This window comes from Leguminivora glycinivorella, chromosome 5, assembly GCF_023078275.1.
Source record: "Leguminivora glycinivorella isolate SPB_JAAS2020 chromosome 5, LegGlyc_1.1, whole genome shotgun sequence".
Lineage (NCBI taxonomy): Eukaryota > Metazoa > Arthropoda > Insecta > Lepidoptera > Tortricidae > Leguminivora > Leguminivora glycinivorella.
In genome coordinates this window covers 23,662,709-23,685,365 of record NC_062975.1, presented here as the reverse complement: position 1 = coordinate 23,685,365, position 22,657 = coordinate 23,662,709, and the positions used below count along the sequence as shown (strand labels likewise).

Below are 22,657 nucleotides of genomic sequence, written 5' to 3'. Positions count from 1 at the left end.
CTGTGATATTTTTGAAAAAAAAAATGCTATTTCTACTTAGAATTACTAGCTTTTTCAATTCTAGTAGTTAAAAAAAATTACCCATACGATATTTGCTTATTTTGTTACCATTTTCCGTACATGTTGTATGGGGTAACAAAAGGGGAAAGTAACAAAAATGTATGGAAATTCTGGGACACTTTGTCTCCCAGTGAGATCGAAAATACTCGTGATTCTGAGTACAATTGACCTAAAATTCCCTAAAAGAATCAAAATTTTTTATTGGCAAAAAAAAAAAGAAATGCTCAGCTGACCGCTGGGCGAGTAAACTATGAACATCGCCGTGTCTCTTCCACGGGGGTGATTATCTTTTGTTCGTTTTTATAGCCGATAGTTCATAGCTTACTAGCTCCCGGTGGAAGCAGTGCCGAGGCAATCAAATATTTATTCATTACTATTGATAATTGATAGATATGACTGTAAAATGATTGTTACAACGCAATATATTTATTTCTAGATATTAAGTATTGTCAAGCGCGGATCCAGCTTCGTGCCCAGGGAGGGGGGGGGGGGCGGTCACGTGGTAATGGCCCGGGGCCCCAGGGGGGGGGGGGGGTCACGTGGTCTATTTGTATGGCCAATTTAGGCTCCAGGGGGGGGTCATGACCCCCATGACGCCCCCCCACCTGGATACCGCGCATGAGTATTGTAATCTTTAAATAGTCAAAAAAAGACATTAACAACGAATGAAGAATATTCGGGTAGTTCAGATTACTTCAAGATATCAGGTAGTTACTGTAATATATCATCCATACTAATATTATAAATGGGAAAGTGTGTGTGTCTGTTTGTTTGTCCGTCTTTCACAGCAAACGGGAGCTACGAATTGACGTGATTTTTAAAGTGGAGATTGTTAAAAGAACGGAGAGTGACATAGGCTATTCTTTGTCTCTTTCTAACCCCCCAATTCCCTAAAATGGGGGGGGTGGAATTTTGTATGGAGCATTCTTTAATTTTCGAATTTAACACGAGCGAAGGCGCGGGCAAATGTTAGTATCCATATTATCGATACTAATATTATAAATGGGAAAGTGTGTGTGTCTGTTTGTTTGTCCGTCTTTCACGGCAAAACGGATGGACGGATTGTCGTGATTTTTTAAGTGGCGATAGTTGAAGGGATGGAGAGTGACATAGGTTACTTTTTGTCTCTTTCTAACGCGAGCGAAGCCGCGGGCAAATGCTAGTATATTATATAATCATTCCACAGTATTAGGCACTGGTCCTACCAAAAACTAGTAAGCGATGAGCTATTGGCGATTGAGACGAACGAAATACATATAATCGTTCCCGTGTAAATGGGCCATTTTTTTCGAAGTTGTCCACCCCACTTTTTTTTTAGATTTGGAAATTTTTATGTGTTTGACACTCGAAATCGCGAGCTCTTTCAATCCTAATAGGAGAAAAAAAGTGTCCCAAGGTTTTTTTCCCATTCCGTTACCACTTTTTCATACACTGTATGGCGGTAACGGAATGGAAGGTTCGAAAAAATGTATGGAAATCTTGGGACATTTTTTTTCTCCTATCAGGATCGAAAGAGCTCTCGATTCTGAGTATGAATCGCGTAAAAAATACCCATGTTACAAAAAAAGTGGGGTGGACAACTTTGAAAAAAATGGCCCAAATAGAAGACGATTAGAGCGCGAGCGAGTTATAGTTGAACTAACTCGCTCGCTCTATCTTTTACGCGGGAGCGACTAGTTTTTGGAGTCCCAAAAAGATGACTTCTAAATTATGTATAAATATAACTATGGGAAATTGCATTATCATTATCTCAGTAACTGGCAATTTACCCTACATCTTATAAAGAGGAGGCACACTGACATTTTATCCCGCTAGGCGGCGCCTGTGCAAGTCATTCATCAAGGAGGATCGAGTATTATAGAGAGTTACTGTCGAAGTAAAATGTGTAATCACAGGGCATAGACTGCCATCTCTCGACACAAGGTTAAAACTTATGAACGTTCAGTTTTGACATTTTGGTCCATATTCTTAGCTCGATATGTGTTAAAATGTCAAATATTAATATTAGCGGCATCTAGCTGAGCGTACCCCAAAGGTGTAATGCCATCTAGCCCATCGTACCTTTTTCTGTATGGTACTGAGGTACGTTTTTTTCTTAGACTTTATCTGTCTATACGGAGTTATATGTTACATTCATAGGTGAGAGAAAAAAAAAATCATCTTCTAGCTCTCATATATGAAATTCTTTATCTGTGCAGTGGACTAAGAGGTGGCGGCATCTGTCATAACCAGTGTGCCTCCTCATTATGCATCATCTTTAGTATATATAGGGTGGCCAATTACTGAAGCGCTGGTAGCCTAGCGGTAAGTGCGTGCGACTTTCGTTTCGGAGGTCGCGGGTTCGAACCCCGGCTCTCACCAATGAGTCTTTCGGAACTTATGTGCGAAATGTCATTTGATATTTGCCAGTCGCTTTTCGATGAAGGAAAACATCGTGAGGAAACCGGACTAATTCCAATAAGGTTTAGTTACCCTTCGGGTTGGAAGGTCAGATGGCAGTCGCTTTCGTAAAACTAGTGCTTACGCCAAATCTTGGGATTAGTTGTCAAAGCGGACCCCAGGCTCCCATGAGCCGTGGCAAATGCCGGGATAACGCAAGGAGGATGATGACGAGGATGGCCAATTACTGTAAATTTACCCGATCTGCTACTGACAGTACTGACTGATTTATTTATTGAAATGTAACGTTTTGTTATTTTAGTTGTAAGAACCAATTTTTATTATTTTGTACATAGGTATGTTTATATATGTTGTATTCTACGATGTAAAATATTTTAACTGTGTAAAATAAATAGGTGCATAGAAATTGTAATCGGATCCCTTTCTTTGGCATAATGATTGAAAGTCATGATTGCCATATTATAATTAATCATCAGGGCCCGTAACTTTCATGCCGATAACATAAATTTGACGTCACGCTGCATATAGGTGATTCAAGAGTTTTATTTAATAATTAATCATGATTCATCAATCATTTTAATCATGACTTCAAAACTAGTCTATTCATACGTGAAATAATTAATACCTACAAAAAACGTGAAAAGTAAATTAAATTAATTGTTTATTTTTATACATAGGTACATATTATTAAATAGGTTTGTTACCACATTTCAATAAATTATAAAAACAAAACAAAATGTTTCCTTTTCGTTTCACGTATCAAGTAGGTATTAATTATTCCACGTATGAATAGCTTTACTTTTGAAGTCATTTGTACATGATTAAATTGATTAATGAATAATGATTAATTATTACAATCGTTTTATTGTATTTGCATCATCCTATATGCAGCGTGACGTCAAATTGATGTCATCGGCATGAAAGTTACGGGCCCTGTTAATCATAATAGGCTACTAGACTCATATCTAATATGGCACAATAAATGATTGTCTTCTGTAATATTTGACATAAGAAACCAATATTTAATGATTTTGGGTATTAAATGTGTACGATGACTACGTATTTTTAATTCAAAATGTGAGTATTTTTTTTAATTTTGGCCACCGAAAACGCTATTGGCCGTGTAGTGACGTCATAGAATTCATGTCAAATCAATCACTTCATTCACAGAAAATCTATAGATGACATGACTGATGTTGTTTTTGCCTGATAACGTAAAAGTATTCTTTAAAAATATTTTTTGCGGTTTATAAGTCATAATAAAATATAGTGATATGTTTTTTCGGTTAATTAGACAGTAAGTAATAATCAGGGAGCGTACTTTTCATGCCGATGACATTAATCTGACGTCACGCTCCGTATAGGGTGATCCCAAATAGTTTTATTGTAAATTATTAATTATTAGTCGTCAATCATTTTAATCGTGTACAAATTACTTTAAATACAGTAGTCCATTTACATGTGGCATAAATAATACCTACCTACTTGAAATGTGAAACGTGAATATATATTTTTTTTTATATGTACACAAATTTAATTAAATAGTATTGTTAACAACACATTACAATAAATACGTAGAAAAGAGAATTCATCTCTAACGTAAAGCACACCATCCTTCTTGCATTCATTACCATGCAAAGAAATTCATAACTTAAAATGATTAATGACTAATGATTAACAATTTACAATAAAACAATTTGTGATCACCCTATATGGAGCGTGACGTCAAATTGATGTCATCGGCATGAAAAGTACGCTCCCTGGTAATAATATAAGACAAACTTTAAAAAAGGGTCAAGTAGCCTATTCTGAAATGATTAACTTTTCAGGGTTTTCATTAAGGACATATGGACATTAGGTGAACTATTCCCTGTAGTCTTACCGCGTAGTTTTACCAGTTGAACCATTGGCAATTTTCTTCCCAATAGACTTACTGATTGTAAGACTGCTTTTTGTACGAAACCAGACGCGACAACTGTTTCGACGTTACTAGACCTATTTCTAGATTGTTTGCCCTTCGGACATCCTATAGGTACCTAACAAGCTTAACCTACCTATTGCCTAGCCCTTACTATCAGTAAGTATATTGGGAAGAAAATTCCCAGTGGTTCAACTGAAAAAACATTAAAACATTTATTTATCTACACAAATTCAACATTCATCATAAAAGGAAGAAATTAAGCTAAATAATACAGAATTTAAGAGAACATCGCTTGTGCTTTCCCTTATAACGTTGACCTGGTTCCTACACTAGGCGAGGTCTGTGCTGTAGGTAACCAGCTTACATCCGAGTTACAAATTTGGCCCAAAATTGATACAGATAAGTTGACAATTATATTTATGTAAAGGCATGTTAAAGATTATGAACTTAAACGAAGTATAGTAACTGGTAACACTACGCGGTAAGACTAGAAGGAATAGCCTCATTAGGTTAGGTTAGCTTTGTTTTATAGCAATGCTAAACAGTTACGCATGTCTGAGAAAAACCAAATGATGAGTAACGAAAATGTGGACAAACAATACATTATGAGTACAATTCCCGAAAAGTTACATTTGGATCACGTCTCCGATTTTGATAAAAATTGCATTTGGATCACGTCCCCGATTTTGATAAAAATTGCTAGGCTGATAGAGTCCATGATGCTGAGCAAGATCCACTAGGTTTCCCAAAATGTCCTATGTAGTTTGTACGAGACCTTCCTTTTTTGTTACCAGATTTCTATACATTTTCGGTAACTTAAAAGGAAAGTTTTATACAATCAACCTAGGACCTTTTGGGAAACCTAGTCATAGTGGATCTTGCTCAGCATCATGGACTCTATCAGCCTACCAATTTTTATCAAAATCGGAGACCTGATCCAAATGTACCAACTTTTCGGGAATTGCTGATGACTTAAAACTTTATGGGAACCAATAGAGACCCAATTGTAGTTTATTTCACCCTTTGATCGCTGAATCTTAAACAAAAACCTTACTTGTGTCAAACAAGTGTCAAAGCTATATATCTATACGGGTGTAACACGAGAAACCTATTAATTTTAAACACTCATTTCTGATGCCACGAAAGAAAAAATGTTAAGTAAATAAAAGTTTGCTAAATTTTTTTAAATGTATTTTAACATTATGGACCGGTATGACTAGTTACAACGAGTAAGATGTTTTAGGCGTTTAAAGGGTTAGCAGCCATAGGTATTGTAGGTACTTGGCAGTTAATAATATAGTTTTTTATGCTTCATCATGTGAATACAAAAATACTGTTATTAAATGATTGTATCAAATATCCACCGTCATTTAATTTTCATGTGAAATAAGGGCCTAGAAAAAAGGATTTTTTGATAAATTTTATGTAATTTATACTCAGAATCACTAGCTCTTTCAATCCTTCGAGTAACAGGACAACATAAAAAAACTCATATAAGTGAAACTAGTTTAATAAACATTATCTTTACAATGTTACCTTAACTATTATTGCATATATTCACTAAAGAAAATACATTATTTACGCAGACTGAATCAAATTGAAACTATTACCTTAACAATACTTCAGCGGCAGGACTTTTCACACAGTTTACAAAATTTCATCAGAAACAAATTTAAAAAACCTAAGGTGAGATTAAATAACTGAAACTGGATTCAGTAACTGGATCCCTTTTAATGGCCACCTTGTGTCAAAAATGAACTAAAGTCAATACGTGTAATAAGGGAGAGTGCCTGGTCTGAAAGGCTGTTTAAACATAACCAGTGTTTATTAAGAGTTCAATACGACAACACTAATAGTGAGAAGCAAGTATCAAAAGTAGGAACTCACAAAAACCACCTGTTGACAATGAGTAAAAAGGCCAAATGTGAAGATACACACCCTTATAGCTGGTTTTAGTGTCACGCGGAGCGCTCCGCACTGGACTTATATGTGTTAACTTCAGTGAGCGTTTTAGAGTGGTGCGGACGACAAATCAACTTCATACAAATTGGTCGCGCGAATCGCTCCGCGCGGACGGTCCGCGTGTCACGAAACCAGCCTAAAGCGCTAGTTTAGACACAGCGGAACCGCGCGGATGCCAACCTCGCGGATATTATTTTAATAGCATAGTACTAGACCGTTCACACTGCACCCGCACAGTGTAGATTAAAATAAGATCCGCGCGGTTTCCGCTGTGTCTGAACTAGCACTAAAACCAGCCTCAAACCAGCCTATGATACACATACCCGTATTGACCATATATACATAACCTGGACGGTTACTAAGTTCACAACATTAATATTATTATAAACTTTTCTGTTTATAGAAATACATTAATCTTAGCGTAACGTGGCCAAATAATTTACTCGTGGATAATTAACTTTGTTCAAATTAACCCTTCTAATTCTCCCTTCCATGGCCGACAACAAAAAGTACGCTAATCTTAGCTTTTCCATCTCTTCTCCACTACAAATGTTGGTCACACTGAATACGCGGTTCAATCTGCTCTGTCCCATGACACATAAGGTTTGAGAGGAGTCGGTACAGGTGTAGTTGATATTTGATTCTTCTGTGGTGCAGAGAGTGGTCCGCCATATTGATATTGCATTGGGTAAGTGTTTGTATGTGTTTGCTTCAGGTAGGGTAACTGGAAACAAACCACATTCAATTAAAATCGTTTTGCCTGATACTCTCTATCCTTTTTCTATTCAGTGTGCGTAGACGAATGCACAAACGCTCACGAAACGCTTTCGTAGTTATCTATCTCTATCGCTCTTGCGTATTGGCGCGACAGAGCCAGACTACCTTTCGCGGCGTTTCGTTTTTGTTTCGCGTCGCATAAATTCCTTTCGGCTACGGGGCCAGGATAGCAAGATTAAGAAAGGTACTTATATTGTAGGTATATAGATTCAAACAATAGAGCACATTATACTAGTATCTTCAAAATCCATGTACCTACTCGTAGTCCAACCGGTTCTGAGTAAAATGAGTTAGAAAAAAAAAATATTTTGATACCTTCAAGTGAAAAGGGCTCAGGTTTACGCGCAGATATGGAGAAGTGTTAGAGATGTCTGCGGTATGTTACGGTTCATGATCGGTTGGCATCTTCGTTAGGAACCCTGCGTATCCAGCCAACGTCAACATTGCTTACGTTTCGTAAGCGTATACTCGTAGTAGCTAGTTCTCCCTCTTGCTCTTTTGTAGTGGCGTAACAGAGCCGAGCTGCGTTGCCATATCCACATAGCGTCAACGATTCTCAAACAATGTATAAAAAGAAAGTATCTACTTACTCAATGCCAGACGTGCTCAGGGTAGGGCACCCATGGGATGGTCAGATGCTGCGAAGAGAGCGGCTGTTGGTGTGGCTGTGGAGACACTGCAAGTTTGCATACATGGTCGTGATCCTCAGCAATGAAGGACCGAGAACTTACCCAAAAGTCGGCTAACTTGGACTGGAGGCTTCGGGTCAGGTTGGTGCTCCGTTAGAGACTTCTGGCGGATTATTTCGTCAATCTCGTCATCTTCTGAATCGGAATCCGAGGCCCGCAAGAAGGTCAATAGTGGCGGAAGCTCGAAAGCTGCGGTAACAGAAAATGAGATAGAATAAGTTAAAACATTGACTTATTTCACTACCTTTAAGAAAAATAAGGTAAAATAGATTTTGGTCATCACACATCATCATCAATGAACAGGTGCTGTCACAATAGTTATCGCTAGATGTGCGACTCAATCACGTATGCTTATTGATTATGTTACGCCTTAGTGGCCTTACCTTAATTACAACTCAAACCCGTATAATAATACTAATACTTACGTGCGCGTTACTATGGGCCATTTTTTTTTCAAAGTTGTACGCCCCACTTTTTTTTTGGATTTGGAAATTTTTTGTGTGGTTTGCACTCAGAATCGCGAGCTTTTTTAATCCTAATACAAGAAAAAAAATGTCTCGAGGTTTTTTCCCATCCCGTTACCATTATTTCGTACATTTTGTATGGCGGTAACGGTATGGAGAATTTCAGAAATGGACGGAAATCTTGAGACATTTTTTTTCTCCTATCAGGATCGAAAGACGTCGCGATGAATGAATCGCGTAAAAAATACCCATGTTACATAAAAAGTGGGGTGGATCACTTTGAAAAAAAAAATGGCCCAAGTATGCAGATTGGTCTGCGATGTGAGGTTGAATCTCACGATGTCACCTCATGTTTGAATCACACAACACTCGTTATGTTTTTTAAGGGATTTCCGGGTTAAAATCTATCTTATTTCTTTCCCATGGACTCTAAGCTTGATAGATACTTTGAGTCTTCATATAATTTAAAGTTTTTGTTGGTCTTTACAGTTTACTAGGGCTCAAGGTAGCGTCCGGGTTTCGTGTACCTCTCATCCGGGTAGCCGTTCTCGTGTTACACGAATCTGGATTTGGGGCTCGTTCGCAATGGGTAGTTATGGTCCGTGTAACGTGTCCGTGAACGCACATCCGGACCGAGCGCACTACACGGACACGGATTTAGTCGGGTTCGTGTAGTTCGGACGCGGACTCAAAGGTTGGCGTGCAGGACGGATATCGGGAGCCCTAGTTGTAACGTGGTTTTAACTTACTGTAATTCACTCTTCTGCCTAATAAACCTCTGAGGTATTGGAGACATGAAAACTTCCGTGGCTCTTCTGAAAAGAAATGGACAAATAAATACAACAAAAAATATACTATGGAAAATTGGACACTAGTATACATATAAATAAAAATAACTATTCGCGTCTCTTCTCATTCGAGACGAAAAATGGGTGTCATGTCAAAACATTAAAGATCGCTTGGTGATACTAACTTCGTCACCGAATTAAAATGAATGAATTTAATTAAGATTTAAGTACCTTCTTCCATGGTATCTGTGGTAGCGTCTTGGGTCTGTGGGCTCTGTGTGGTAGGTATGGGCCCTGTGGTAGAAGTGACCACTGTGATAAAACACCTTGTGGGTTTTGGTAGTACCTTTATGGGTTCTATCTCTTCGGTGTACATAAAGCTATGCATAATTAAAACGTGCTTATACCTACTGGTTCCCGTAGCCAAGGCCTCGCTTATAAAAAATAACTATTTAATTTACTTTGACGGTGGTACCAACTACCATCTGATGTTGAGTAGCGGGTTTAGCCGAACTCAAAGTGATCTTTTATGACATAATAATAAATAAATAAATTTTATAGACTGTGAATCGGCCTCGTGATACTAACTCTTTAGTTACAGAATTCAAATGAATGAATACCTTCTTCGATGGGATCTGTGGTAGCATCCTTGGTCTGTGGGCTCAGTGTGGTCCCTGTGGTAGAAGTGGCCACTGTGATTAAACACCATGTGAGTTTTGGGACCTCTATTGGTTCTATCTCTGTGGTTAGTGGGGCCTTTGAGGGTTCTGAACAATCCTTGATACATGGGGCCTCTGTTGGTTGGGACTGTATGACTATTGTAGGATCTGAGGTTTTCGTCAAGGATGATTCAATTATTGTTTCTGGCGCTGAGAAACAAAGACAATCCTTTATTATGTACAAAACTAAAGATATTAACTAAAATATAGATAATAAGGTGACCAGATAAACTAGATTTGTATCTGCATAAAACAAGAAAGAGCTCGTAATTTTCACTAGAAATATTTAAATTTCGCAAGTTTTCTTTTGATTTTTCTAAATATAGATTTACAAAGGTTATTTAGGATGGCAGATGCATGTCAATTTACAAGGGTTGGCACGAATGGAGATTAAGCAATAAAAGAGTGGCTCTTGACAGTCACGACTGCATACTGATTCATGTGTCACTTACTAATTAAAAGCTTCATTCATTCCATTTGTGCCAACTGTTATGAATTGACCTGTACTTTTGGAGCATTATTTCATCCGCTACTATTGATGCTGACTGTACTAACTCTGTCGTTATTGTATGAACATGATACAAAAGAAGATTAATTGAGTTATCTACCTTCTGCTCTGGTCTCATCCTTGGACTGTGGGTTTTCTGTGGTAGGTATGAGCTCTTTGGTAGATGATATCACTGTGGTAGGTCCGCACACTGTGGCCAGAGTGACTTCTGTGAGTCTTTTGACCTTGTAGGTAGGTGGGCACTCTGTAGGCAGTATAGCCTCTGTGGGTTTTGGGATCTTTATAGGTTCTGCCTCTTTGGTTGGTGGGCACTCTGTGGGCACTTTAACTTCTGTGTGCTTTGGGACTTTTATGGATTCTGCCTCTTTGGTAGGTCCGCACACTGTGGGAAGTGTGACCTCTGTAGGTTTTGGATCCTTTATTGGTTCTGCTTCATCAGTTGGTGGGCACTCTGTGGGTTTTGCGACCTTTATAGATTCTGCCTCTTTGATAGGGTCGTACTTTGTGGTCAGTGTGACCTCTGTAGGTTTTGGGTCCTTTATAGGTTCTGCTTCTTCGGTTGGTGGGCGCTCTGTGGGGAGTGTGACCTTTATGAGTTCTGTCTTTTTGGCTGGTGGGCACTCTGTAGTTATTGGTGCTTCTGTTGGAGAATCATTGACAGATGGATCATTTGTTGTTTGGGGCTGTGTGTCTTTTATGGGATCTGTGGTTTTCTTCGAGGAGGATTTGGGCGTTATTTTAGACGCTGAGGAATTAATCTTACTGTCAATACACTGGTACATGTCCATATCTAAAGGTTATGACATATGATTGCGATAACAAGGTGAAAATCAAGTCTAAATGGAAAGATCTTATGAAGCTTATTATTATGAAGAATATTCATACATGAACTAGGATGATACATGAAATTTTAAATATGTAGAATTTTTAATTATTGATAGTTTGATAATCGATCTACAATTTTTTCGAATTATATATTCTTTCTTTTTATTATTTTAGTAGAGGAGTGGAATGAAAATTTGTATGGGGGGGGGGGGGGGGTCATAATAATTCCCACAGAACCGAAGTTTGGTTTTTTTAGTTCTTTGTGTGTGTCTTTTTGACATACTAAAAATATAGTAAAATATATTTATGCAAAATGCGTTTTTTCGACCGCCAAAAGTTGTATGAAAAATTAATATGGAAAAAAAATCCTAAAATTTAAAAATCGTCTCTGGTATCAACTTATGGGGAATTAGGCGGCAAATTTTTTTATAGCGTTGATGTTTAGCAAAAATATAAATATTTTTCACTATTTTGGTAAAATAAAAAATGATAAAAATCATAAATTTGATGAAAGGAAGTAATTAAAACATAAATTTCAGCAATGTAATTTTTTTCATATGTCCCACACCATGGTAAATACGGGTACGATCCGCCTGGTGATTAGCAGTTACGGTAGCCTATGACGCCTGCCAATCTAGAGCCTCCACATGCGCGTTGCTGGCCCTTTAGGGTACCTTTCCACTAGAGATGCGCAACGTGATAGTGTTTGATATCCACCAATCATGTTCACTGTTCACAAAGCGTAGCGCTACGGGAACGGGTTCGACTAAGCTGATTGTGGATATCAGAAGCATCCATAACACATCTCTGGTGGAAAGGCACCCTTAACAGTCCTCAGCTAGCTCGCAGGATAACGCGCGTCCGCGGGAGAAAAATCCTCCTATTGGGTAACCGTATTTACCATGAACTTGTATTTTGGTGGGGTTCAATATAAGTATATAAATTGTCGCATCCCATAAAAAAAAGATTGGCAGGCGTCATAGGCTACCGTAACTGCTAATCACCAGGCGGATCGTACCCGTATTTACCATGGTGTGGGACATATGAAAAAAATTACATTGCTGAAATTTATGTTTTAATTACTTCCTTTCATCAAATTTATGATTTTTATCATTTTTTATTTTACCAAAATAGTGAAAAATATTTATATTTTTGCTAAACATCAACGCTATAAAAAAATTTGCCGCCTAATTCCCCATAAGTTGAAACCAGAGACGATTTTTAAATTTTAGGATTTTTTTTCCATAGTAATTTTTCATACAACTTTTGGCGGTCGAAAAAACGCATTTTGCATAAATATATTTTACTATATTTTAGTATGTCAAAAAGACACACACAAAGAACTAAAAAAACCAAACTTCGGTTCTGTGGTAATTATTAGGGACGAACTGGCACGTATCACAATGTGAGCTAAAGTTAAAAAAAAACCTAACGTTAAATGACCTACGTTCAAAATACCTAAAATCAAAATACATAATGGTGTTTCGACCGAAATTCAAAATACCTAAAGTTTAAAAAGGTGCATATTATAATGTCTAAAATAAAAAAACTAACGTTAAATGACCTACGTTCAAAATACCTAAAATTAAAAAAAGTAACGTTAAATGACCTACGTTCAAAATACCTAAAATCGAAATACCTAATGATTAAATCCGAAAAGCAAAAATGTCTAATAAATGGGGCTTAAACAACCGGTTTACCCTTGAATCGTCGACAGACAATTAATCGAATATTATTTCAAAGACAACGTTTCAAATAATTTCATTTCATCGACAGTTCATATCGTAGAATGATCGATACAAGTCAAATTAAACCGTGGACTTTTACTTCGTAGATAACTTATTCCGAGTATACTTTATATTGTGGTATTTTGTTTTGTGTTTTGTCATTTCATTTTGTTTTACATTAAATAAAATTTATTACGCATAATATTATTTCAATTTTGTATACCTATTTCAATTGTTATTTATTCTAAAATTTTACAATTTGTAAATTATTTGTTTTTATGTTTGGTCACAACTAACCTAACCTTCTTCTAACCTAACCTAAACCTATTTTAAAGGTCGTGCGTTGATGTGTAGGGTCGCAGTTCTAACCTAACCTAAACCTACTCTGTAAGCCGTTCTTTTCTGTGTGATCGCAGTTCTAACCTAACCTAAACCTACTCTGTAAACTGTTTGTTTTTTTGTGTGGTCACGGTACTAACCTAACCTAAACCTAATCTGTAAACTGTTTTTGCGCGTGGTCACGGTTCTAACCTAACCTAAACCTACTTTAAAAGCGGTTCGTTGTTGTGTAAGGGCGGAGTTCTAACACTTCTAACCTAACCTAAACCTACTCTAATATCGGATTTAAACCTATCGGGTTCCTATTTGGCATACCTTTAATTGTCCGGAACGATTTTCACATAACAGACTTCGCATAATCGATTTTCGACGAATGTTAATTTGGCAGAAAACTTATTTGACATAATCTAAAATAATACTAATATTACTTTGTCCGAAAATAAGTTCGCATAATACTTTTTACGCCGATTGTTTTTTTATGAATAGCAGTGATTTGCATAATTGTATTTGGCATATTTCTTAAAATCAGAATAACCACCCATACTAAATGCAGTGAGGAGAGTCGGTTAGGTTAGGTTAGAACTGCAACATCAATATAGTAGTATTAGCTATGATAAAAATTCTGCGTGATAAATTTCGACTAAACCATGTTATGCATAAAAACCATTCGACGAAAAACTTTTATGCACAACATATATTCGAACAAACAAAAATATGCCTAGATAAATTATGCGTAACTATACTATGCTTAAAATTAATACTTCAATACCCTCTTTTACGCTCGCGGAACCTACCCTACTACTTCGGTATTTTGACCGGTTAATCATTTTAGGTATTTTGACCATAGGGTATTTCAAATGTTGGTGTATAAAATTTAGGTGACATTGTTTTTGGTATTTCAAACATTAGGTATTTAGTCCAATAGGTATTTTAAATTTCGGTAATTCGTGCGTAGGTGTAACTTGCTTAGGTATTTAAAATCATTAGGTATTTTGATTTTAGGTATTTTAAACGTAGGTCATTTAACGTTAGGTTTTTTCATTTTAGACATTGTGATACGTACCCAAATGAGCACACCGATCAAATACCGCAATGCAATGACACTCGCATGAAAGGTTCTCGCATCGTGAAAATGGGCCCTAGGTTTTTTTTATTGTAGATCGGCGATTGACCCTAGTCACATCTGATGGAAAGTGAAGACAGTCTAAGATCGCTCACCGATTCAGTAATAGTTTATTTACTCTTGATTTAAATAGACCGAGGTCGTATTTTAATATTTAAGGCATATAAGCGAACAAGTCTCTCTCATACCTTTCATCTCAATAATTTCAATAGCAGAAGTTGAGTTCTTCGTTTTTGAGTCTGTCTGATCGACGCCGCCGTACGTATTATACAAATACAAATATTCTTCACCTATGACGATGGTCTTACCTGCAAACAATTTTATATACCAATATTCTACATAGGTACATAATAAATAAATAAATATTACAGCACATTTTTACACAGATTAACTGAGTCCCACGATAAACTAAGGGTTGTATACAATATTTGTTGTAGAATTATAGAGCCACAATCATAAAAACTACAATACATACGGTTAGTCTTTAAGATGGGTTCCTGGTTTTCGTTATACCCATACGGGAATGAGTCAGCGTAAATTGATTTATCTTCTTCAACACAAGGACATAAACCTGGGAAAAATATAATGGTTTCAGCTGAGCCAAAGATATTAATGGCAAAAGGATGTTGGCGAGTAACGGCATATTTACACGGTGCGAGTTTCATTACATTGAGGAATTTATCTACCGGCTTTATAAAATGTTACATATCATTTAAACAAATTAAAAGATATAGGCAACATGTAGTATACATTTCAGTTTATATTCGTTTACCTTTGCATTCGTCTTTATGGGTTCGAGTTATTTCGTAACTTGATATGTCTTCTACAACAGCACATATACAGCAAGCTAGAATAAATCAAATTATTTAAGCTATCACAAGGATTGCTTTTCAATATTTGAACTCAATGAAAAAATAAAATTTTCACACACCCAGCAGGACTCGAACCTGCTACTTCCTAGAACAGCAGCAGCTTTTGAGAACCATACACACGCATACTATACCTACGCAGGTCTGCGTCAGGATACATCGGCATCGCGCGTGCTCAATGAAAATGCTCCTCGTTACGGAGCGAAACATGTCGAGCGATCTTCGAAAATTTCACGTGAGTTACCCGATTTTAATATGTCGAATTCCTATATTCGAATAAGTACAAAGTTTATGTCTTTAATACTATGATTAGACGAACGAAATATTTTAATTTTGCGTTTTCTTAAAATAGGGTCTAAAGCTGACAGAGTAATAATAATTTTATTTACCTTTGTCTGTGATTATTTTAAGCTTTTTCGGCTTAATTTTAGGCCCAGGCTCAGGCTCTTCAGTAAATAGTAGTTCTTGCTTAGGACACACACAGTTAACTAGAACAAATCAAATTACGGCTTAGGGTTTTCCTTAATAACCCTTAAAGTATAGGTACTAAAATTATTAAACTATTATTATTTTTATACGCAAATTTATGTTGCTAATACTTATGTACCTACTACACTAAGTCAACGATAGATATTATTGAAATTGAATCCATCTAAATAAGATATATTTCTCGTAGTAAGTACCTAATATTCTGTTTTTTTATTTAACCTAAAAAAGGGCGCTAGCTAATGTATGCCTTGCTAAGTTATTCTGAGAGCGTTCTCTATAAAACCTACAGTTCACTCTAAGAACAAATTAAATTACTTTCATAGAAAATATTTTAACTTGTTATTTTAAGTAGTAACACTACTATTATGTTCTAAACATTAAATAAATGTCATATACAAAGAAAAAGTGACCAAAGCCTCCAGTGCAGCTCGGAGCACTGGAGGCTTTGGTCACTTTTTCTTTGTATATGACATTTATTTAATGTTTAAACCTACAGTTGTCTTTCAAAATGTAAACAATATCAAATATGTCTTTATTAGTTTAATAATATAACTTAAATTACTGAGTTTTATTTGTAGCTTGCTGTACTAACCTCCTTTGTCTTCGGAACTTCTAACTTTTTGTGGATTCCATTTGGCCTCCGCCTCAGGTGATAGATCAAAAATTGACCATTTATCTTCTTTACCAGGACAAACCGCACAAGCTAGAAAAAAATGTTTTTCACAAATTGAACTTGATGCCCATAGCTCGCCGTCGGTAGAAATGGTAGAATTGAAGTTTCAATGATGAATAATGAATCTCCTATTCTCCTCCTCAAGTCAGTCCTCGTGTAAAATTCCAAAATTTATTTTGAACTTTTGTTAAGTACTAACTTTAAATTGAAAACAATTGCTTCTATGACTCAGGAGGCCATAGAATGTTTATGAAAACAATACAAAAGGTATCTCATATTGTGTCCCTAATAAATGCTAGAGAATCATACCAAGCTAAGTATCGAAAGGTAACTTTGTATTCATTTGGATATAGGAACTGTAGTCTGTAGTCTTATTTAGAAGTAAATGCATCCAAGATTCAAGGAGACCTAATGATAAAGGTCTGTTGTCTTTTCAATCAGTCTGACCATTTGAATGCTTAGATCTTTAAAACTACGTAAAGGATTTCGATGCGGTTGTTTAATAGGTATATATATTATACTTATTCATCAAGAAGGTTTATATGTATAATACCCAGTCGAGGAGGCGGATCGCTAGTTAAGGTACATAAAAACGTAGATTTCGTACGCGACTGATATGTGCACATTTTGTTTACCTGGGCAAGAACTTTTGTTATCTGGCTTCGACATTACTTCAGGCTTTGCTAAGTTGGTAGGTGATCTTATTACTTGGGCAGGGCGACCTGAGAAAAATTAATATTTTATACAACATCATGAAGAGAGCACTACCACTCTGGCTTTACTCGGTGCGAGAACTGGTATGCGAGTTTCATTGCATTGCGGTATTTGATCGGTGTGCACAATTGTATTTTCATACAATCAACATCAACAGTGCGCAATGGACTATATTTAAAATTGCACGCGAGTTCACGGGCCGTCTTAGAGTCAAATACAAGGCGTTCTCAAAAACAGCATAAGTACACGAGAAATTTGGGACGGATTCCGCAGCGGTTATATAAATTGTTCGCATTGAGACACTTCGTTTAGACAACTATTATAACCCTTTTTTGACGCCAGGTGCAATAAATAATAAAATGTCATTAATGGTATGTCAAAAATTGCACGTAAACCCGCCGTTAACCAATCAATGTCATATCAATCAAGTCGTAGCGTATCGGGTACACAAAAAGGCTTCCGATATCCATTCTAAACGCCAACCCGTACTTCCGTGTTCTTAGCCTCAGCGGTGCGAAGCGTCCAAAATACACGAACCCGCTAAAGTCCCCGCCCATGTAGCCCGTTCGAGTATTGATAGCGTGGTCCCGGAACATTCCTTAAATATTTAATTTTGTTGGGACTAATTTTCATTTTTCTCTTTTTCGTCCGATGGTCACTATACGTCGAGAACAAACCGGACCCACGTGTAATTAGAATTCGTGGACACGGACACACAGATCACACGCACCTCGATTACAGGGACCTCGATTCGAACGTGCCACAAATCTGGATCCGTGTAACACGAGAACGGGCACCCGGCATACACGAAACCGGACGCGGCCGAGAGCTCTTGTGGAAAATCTATTGACTCCCTATACTAGCTGCGTTTTCACTTAGTGTTTTGAACAGTTCTGAGAGTGCATTCGTTTGTTCGTGCACCGTTAAACGTATGGAAGTAAAGTATTTTCATCTGCGCACCAACGAACGAATGCTCGCTCAGAACTGTTCAGAACGCTCACCTTAGCTCATTGGCGGCAAAGAGGTTAACGAATTGTAATATGCATTACTCGTAGCCGTGTTGGTTTTGGTGCCAAACTTCGTAGAAAGCTGTTGTCGGTGTACCAAACCTTTGTTTAAGGGCCACTTGCACCAACGGAGGGTTAACCCACCATTTTGTATGGAATTTGACAGTTGACAGCCCACTAACCCTGAGTTAAGTGGTTGGTGCAAGTGGGCCTAAGAGTTCAGAATGATTCACGGTAATCACGGTTATTTTCATTAGACTTATATTGGCCGGGATAGGTATAGCGTGATTGCCTTTTGATTTTTTTAGTTTTACTTGGTCATGATATATATCAGCGTCGAAATATCGGCAAAAAAAAAGTTCAACAAAAACCAAAAAAAATTTTTTATGTAAGTACCTTTGGGTTCGCTTTTTTCATTGATCGGGTTTACGACAGGAATTTGGCTAGTTGGTCTCCCTTTTTCCGGATTATAACAGCAAACTGGAAAAAGAAATATTTCTAGGTCAAACAAGAAGCTGTTGTCAAAAAATAAGACAATTTATTACAGTCTCATTCAGTTTAAAATATGTTAAGTTTAGTTTCTTTTCGAGAAGCACAGAAATGCTTTGGTAATTTCGAAAGGGGAATCTTGATATGATGGAAATAATATTGGTTATGATTAAGTATTATGATTTTTATGTGACTTTCGTAATTAGACGACTTTCGTAATTAGCCTAATGAACTCTACTTCAGGTCATTTCACAAGAATTTGCACGAATGGAATGAATGACTCTTGTTTCTTTTATTCCAGTGAGATGACATGCTAGTTGGCATAACTATGTTTTAATCCATAAATATTCTAAAAATGGGAAAGCGTGTGTGTCTGTTTGTTTGTCCGTCTTTCATGGCAAGACGGAGCGACGAATTGACGTGATTTTTTAAGTGGAGATAGTTGACGGGATGGAGAGTGTCATAGGCTACTTTTTGTCTCTTTCTAACCCTCCACTTTCCTAAAATGGGGAGTGGAAGTTTGTATGGAGCATTCAGCGATTTTCGAATTTAACGCGAGCGAAGCCGCGGGCAAAAGCTAGTTTTCTGTAATACTCAAAAAAGTATGGTATCGTGTTTGCCTACACGATCTTAGACTGTAAGCGTGAACCCGTTACGTAATGTCTAACAAGTAACAACGTTTCAATGCAATGGGTAGGGAATTGAATTCTTTGACTGTACGTACAAACATCCCCATGATTCTGTTTACCTGGAGGTTCGGATTTTTGGTCGATTATGTTGACGGCAGACTTTTGGGGAGTTCGTTTCCCTTTTATCGGAGAATAACAGCAAACTGAAAATAAAACAAATATTTTCAGCTCATACCAGTCATACCCTCATAAGGCCCACCATAGATAATTTCCCCGTTTTGAATTTGACCCTTGTTCTAAAAGTACATTCATGAGAATTTCGTTTGTTTCAAAAAGCAATGTAACAATGGGAATTCTACTTTATTTGGTTCCTGGAAGATTCAAATTTGATTGCAACAAAAATGTACATTGTAATGTACATTGGGCCTTACAAGGGTAAATGATTGCAGTTGTCTATAAATTCGGGTAATTAGGCTGCGTTCAGAGACCCGCAATGGTTGACGTTAAACATGGTGGGAACTACCGCTATCGAGAAAGTCGTGCCGAAACACAGAATAAGTGCGTTTTCATTTCACTTTATCCGATCCGATAGCGGATGTCGGAAGGATTTGAAAGAAAAATCAAAGATGGCGGCGTAAATATACCTATGGGCTATCGGTCCGACATCCGATATCGGATCGGATAATGTGAAAACGCACTGACAGTGTCTAAAATTGTGGCCTTATGGCGGAGGCTTGAATGGCGGGCTGTGCCCGATCCTACAGGGTCAAGCGTACTGGTAAATGTAAAATCAGCCTTACCACTGTGTGTAAAAGTAAGCTATGCTTGAATGTCGGGCTGCGCCTGATGTCGCCCGTCGTTTCAACGAAATAGATAGGGAATTCAAATTACTTGACGATACATACAAAAATCCCTCGATTCCTGTTTACCTGTGGAATCGCATTTTAGGTCGATCATGCTAATGGCAGACTTTTCGTGAGTTGGTTTTCCTTCTTCCGGAGAAGTACAGCAAACTGAAAAAAAAAAAACAAATATTTTCAGCTTAAATAAGACTGCTGTTGTCAAGAAATGAGAGAATTCAACATGGGTAGGTATTTAAATTCCTTGACTGTACCTACGTACAAAAATGCCCTAAATTATGTTTACCTGCGGGTTCGTATGTTTGGTCGATCGCATTGATGGGAGACATTTGGACTGGTTCTTCTTTTTCCGGAGAATAACAGCAAACTGAGAAAAAATCAAATATTTTGAGGTCACACAAGATTGCTGTTGTCATAATACCTTAATTCTGAAAAAAAAGGAAATGGCGGGATGGCTTGAATGTATTTTTTCTAAAATGGTAGGAACTTTCCGATGACAGGGTCGAGTGAAGAAAACTTGGGGAGGCCTTTGGTCAGCAGTGGGACACAGTAATAAGTCACTCAACATTTTTTTATTTTATATTCTTACCCCCTTATTCATAAAACGTTCACTAAAGTTATCAAGCCGATAAAAATCTTCCGTTTCCGACGTATTGGTGTGATAGAAAGGGACAAACGATATCACGTTTATAACGTTCATGTTATGAATAAGGGGGTTAGTATAAAGTAAAAAAAATGATTCTGTTTACCTTCGTTTGGGGGTTCACAGGATTGGTCGACCGGGTTTACGACAGGCAGGTTTTGGCAAGTCGGTGGTCTTTTTTTCGAAGTATGGCGGCCCTCTGGAAAAATGTTAAATATTTTCAGCTCACACAAAATTGTCGTTGTTGAAAAATGATGGGACAATCCAATACAGCCTCATTCAAATTATAGTTATTTAAATAATAAATATTATAGGACGTTCTCACACAGATTGACCGAGTCCCACGGTAAGCTCAAGAAGGCTTGTGTTGTGGGTACTCAGACAACGATATATATAATATACAAATACTTATATACATAGAAATCATCCATGACTCAGGAACAAATATCTGTCCACATCACACAAATAAATGCCCTTACCGGGATTCGAACCCGGGACCACGGCTTAGTAGGCAGGGAGGCCAGACCGGTCGTAAATTTTAAAGTACCTAGGACAACTTTACTATCTATCTTTCGTGTAGGTATACATTTAAGTACCTAGGTAAACTATTTTTCTGGAAAAGAAAACTTGGAGAGGCATTTGATCACCAGTGAGACACTTCAATAATAAGGTGGCCCATAATTATTAGGAACGAAATGGGTAGGGAATTAAATTTCTCGACTATACATACAAAATTCCCCTTAATTCTGGTTACCTGGGCGTTCGCCGGTTTGGTCGTTCGGGTTTACGACACGCAGTTTTTGGCAAGTTGGTTCCCCATTTACCGAAGAATAACAGCAATCTGGGAAAAATCATATATTTTCAGCGCACACAAGATTGCCATTGTCTATAAATGATTATTAAGTACTACATGTCAATTCACAAGAATTGGCACGCAAATAAATCAATAAAAGTGTTTCTTGACAGTTACGACTATATACCGACGAAGGTTACACAATAAAAAATTCGTTCATTCCATTCGTGCAAACTCTTGAGAAATACATACTTTTTCCTGAAAACAAAGAAAAATGGCGGGGCGATTTGGTCGTTTTTTTCTCAAAGTGATAGGAAAATGCCGATAACAGGGTTGAGTGAAGGAAAATTAGGGAGGCCTTTGTTCAGCAGTGGGACACTACAGTAATAAGGTGCCCAAATATTTTTTACATACATACATACATACAATCACGCCTGTATCCCATAAAGGGGTAGGCAGAACACATGAAACTACTAAAGCTTCAGTGCCACTCTTGGCAAATAAGGGGTTGAAAGAAAACGAAACTGTGACATTGCAGTGACAGGTTGCCAGCCTCTCGCCTACGCCACAATTTAATCCATGTCCCATAGTCGCCTTCTACGACACCCACGGGAAGAAAGGGGGTGGTGAAATTCTTAACCCGTCACCACACAGGCTTTGAGTATAAAGTAAAAAAAATCTGTTTACCTGGGGGTTCGTGTGTTTGGTCGATCGGGATTACGACAGGCAGGTTTTGGCAACTTGGTTCCCCTTTTACCGAAGAAAAGCAGCAAACTAGAAAAAAAAATCAGATCACACAAGATTGATGTTGTCAAAAAATGATGTGAAAATTCAATACAGCCTCATTCAAACTTTAAAGCACCTTGGCTGCTGCGATAGATCTGATGGCGATTGTACGTACTATTACATAGTAACATGAATTTTATGTAATATTACATTGAGGCACTTTGTTTGGTTCTTGTTTGTTTATTTTCTTTAGTTAATATTTAAATTATAATAGGATCCTGACTCTTGGAGACCATATACATCTCTAAGGAAAATTTAGATTAAGAAGAGGATTAACTTTAGTTGTGACATTTGGAGTCTGTGTACATGCGAACGACCAGCGAGTCGCGTCATCACCAGTGATCGGAAATTCGGGAGCTTCTATACCTAAACTTCGACCTCAGTCTTTTGTTTTGCGTGATGT

General features: G+C 37.3%; 1 protein-coding gene across 1 annotated transcript in view; it reads right to left on the bottom strand.

Moving 5' to 3' along the window:
- Positions 1–6,650: 6,650 nt before the first annotated feature.
- The window catches only part of LOC125225978 (titin-like), a 47,563-nt gene continuing 31,556 nt past the window's right edge, over positions 6,651–22,657 (bottom strand). The window contains exons 29-47 of the mRNA XM_048129793.1: positions 22,156–22,242; positions 21,430–21,516; positions 20,782–20,874; positions 20,319–20,399; positions 20,102–20,185; positions 19,292–19,375; positions 18,451–18,534; positions 16,969–17,055; positions 16,253–16,363; positions 15,561–15,659; positions 15,075–15,149; positions 14,778–14,873; positions 14,491–14,610; positions 10,389–11,033; positions 9,682–9,930; positions 9,293–9,355; positions 9,023–9,088; positions 7,852–7,998; positions 6,651–7,067 (exon numbers count right to left, since the gene is read on the bottom strand). Of these exons, the coding sequence (XP_047985750.1) occupies positions 6,760–7,067; positions 7,852–7,998; positions 9,023–9,088; positions 9,293–9,355; positions 9,682–9,930; positions 10,389–11,033; positions 14,491–14,610; positions 14,778–14,873; positions 15,075–15,149; positions 15,561–15,659; positions 16,253–16,363; positions 16,969–17,055; positions 18,451–18,534; positions 19,292–19,375; positions 20,102–20,185; positions 20,319–20,399; positions 20,782–20,874; positions 21,430–21,516; positions 22,156–22,242 (2,666 nt within the window). The 3' untranslated portion in view covers positions 6,651–6,759. The remainder of the gene's footprint in view (positions 7,068–7,851; positions 7,999–9,022; positions 9,089–9,292; positions 9,356–9,681; positions 9,931–10,388; positions 11,034–14,490; positions 14,611–14,777; positions 14,874–15,074; positions 15,150–15,560; positions 15,660–16,252; positions 16,364–16,968; positions 17,056–18,450; positions 18,535–19,291; positions 19,376–20,101; positions 20,186–20,318; positions 20,400–20,781; positions 20,875–21,429; positions 21,517–22,155; positions 22,243–22,657) is intronic.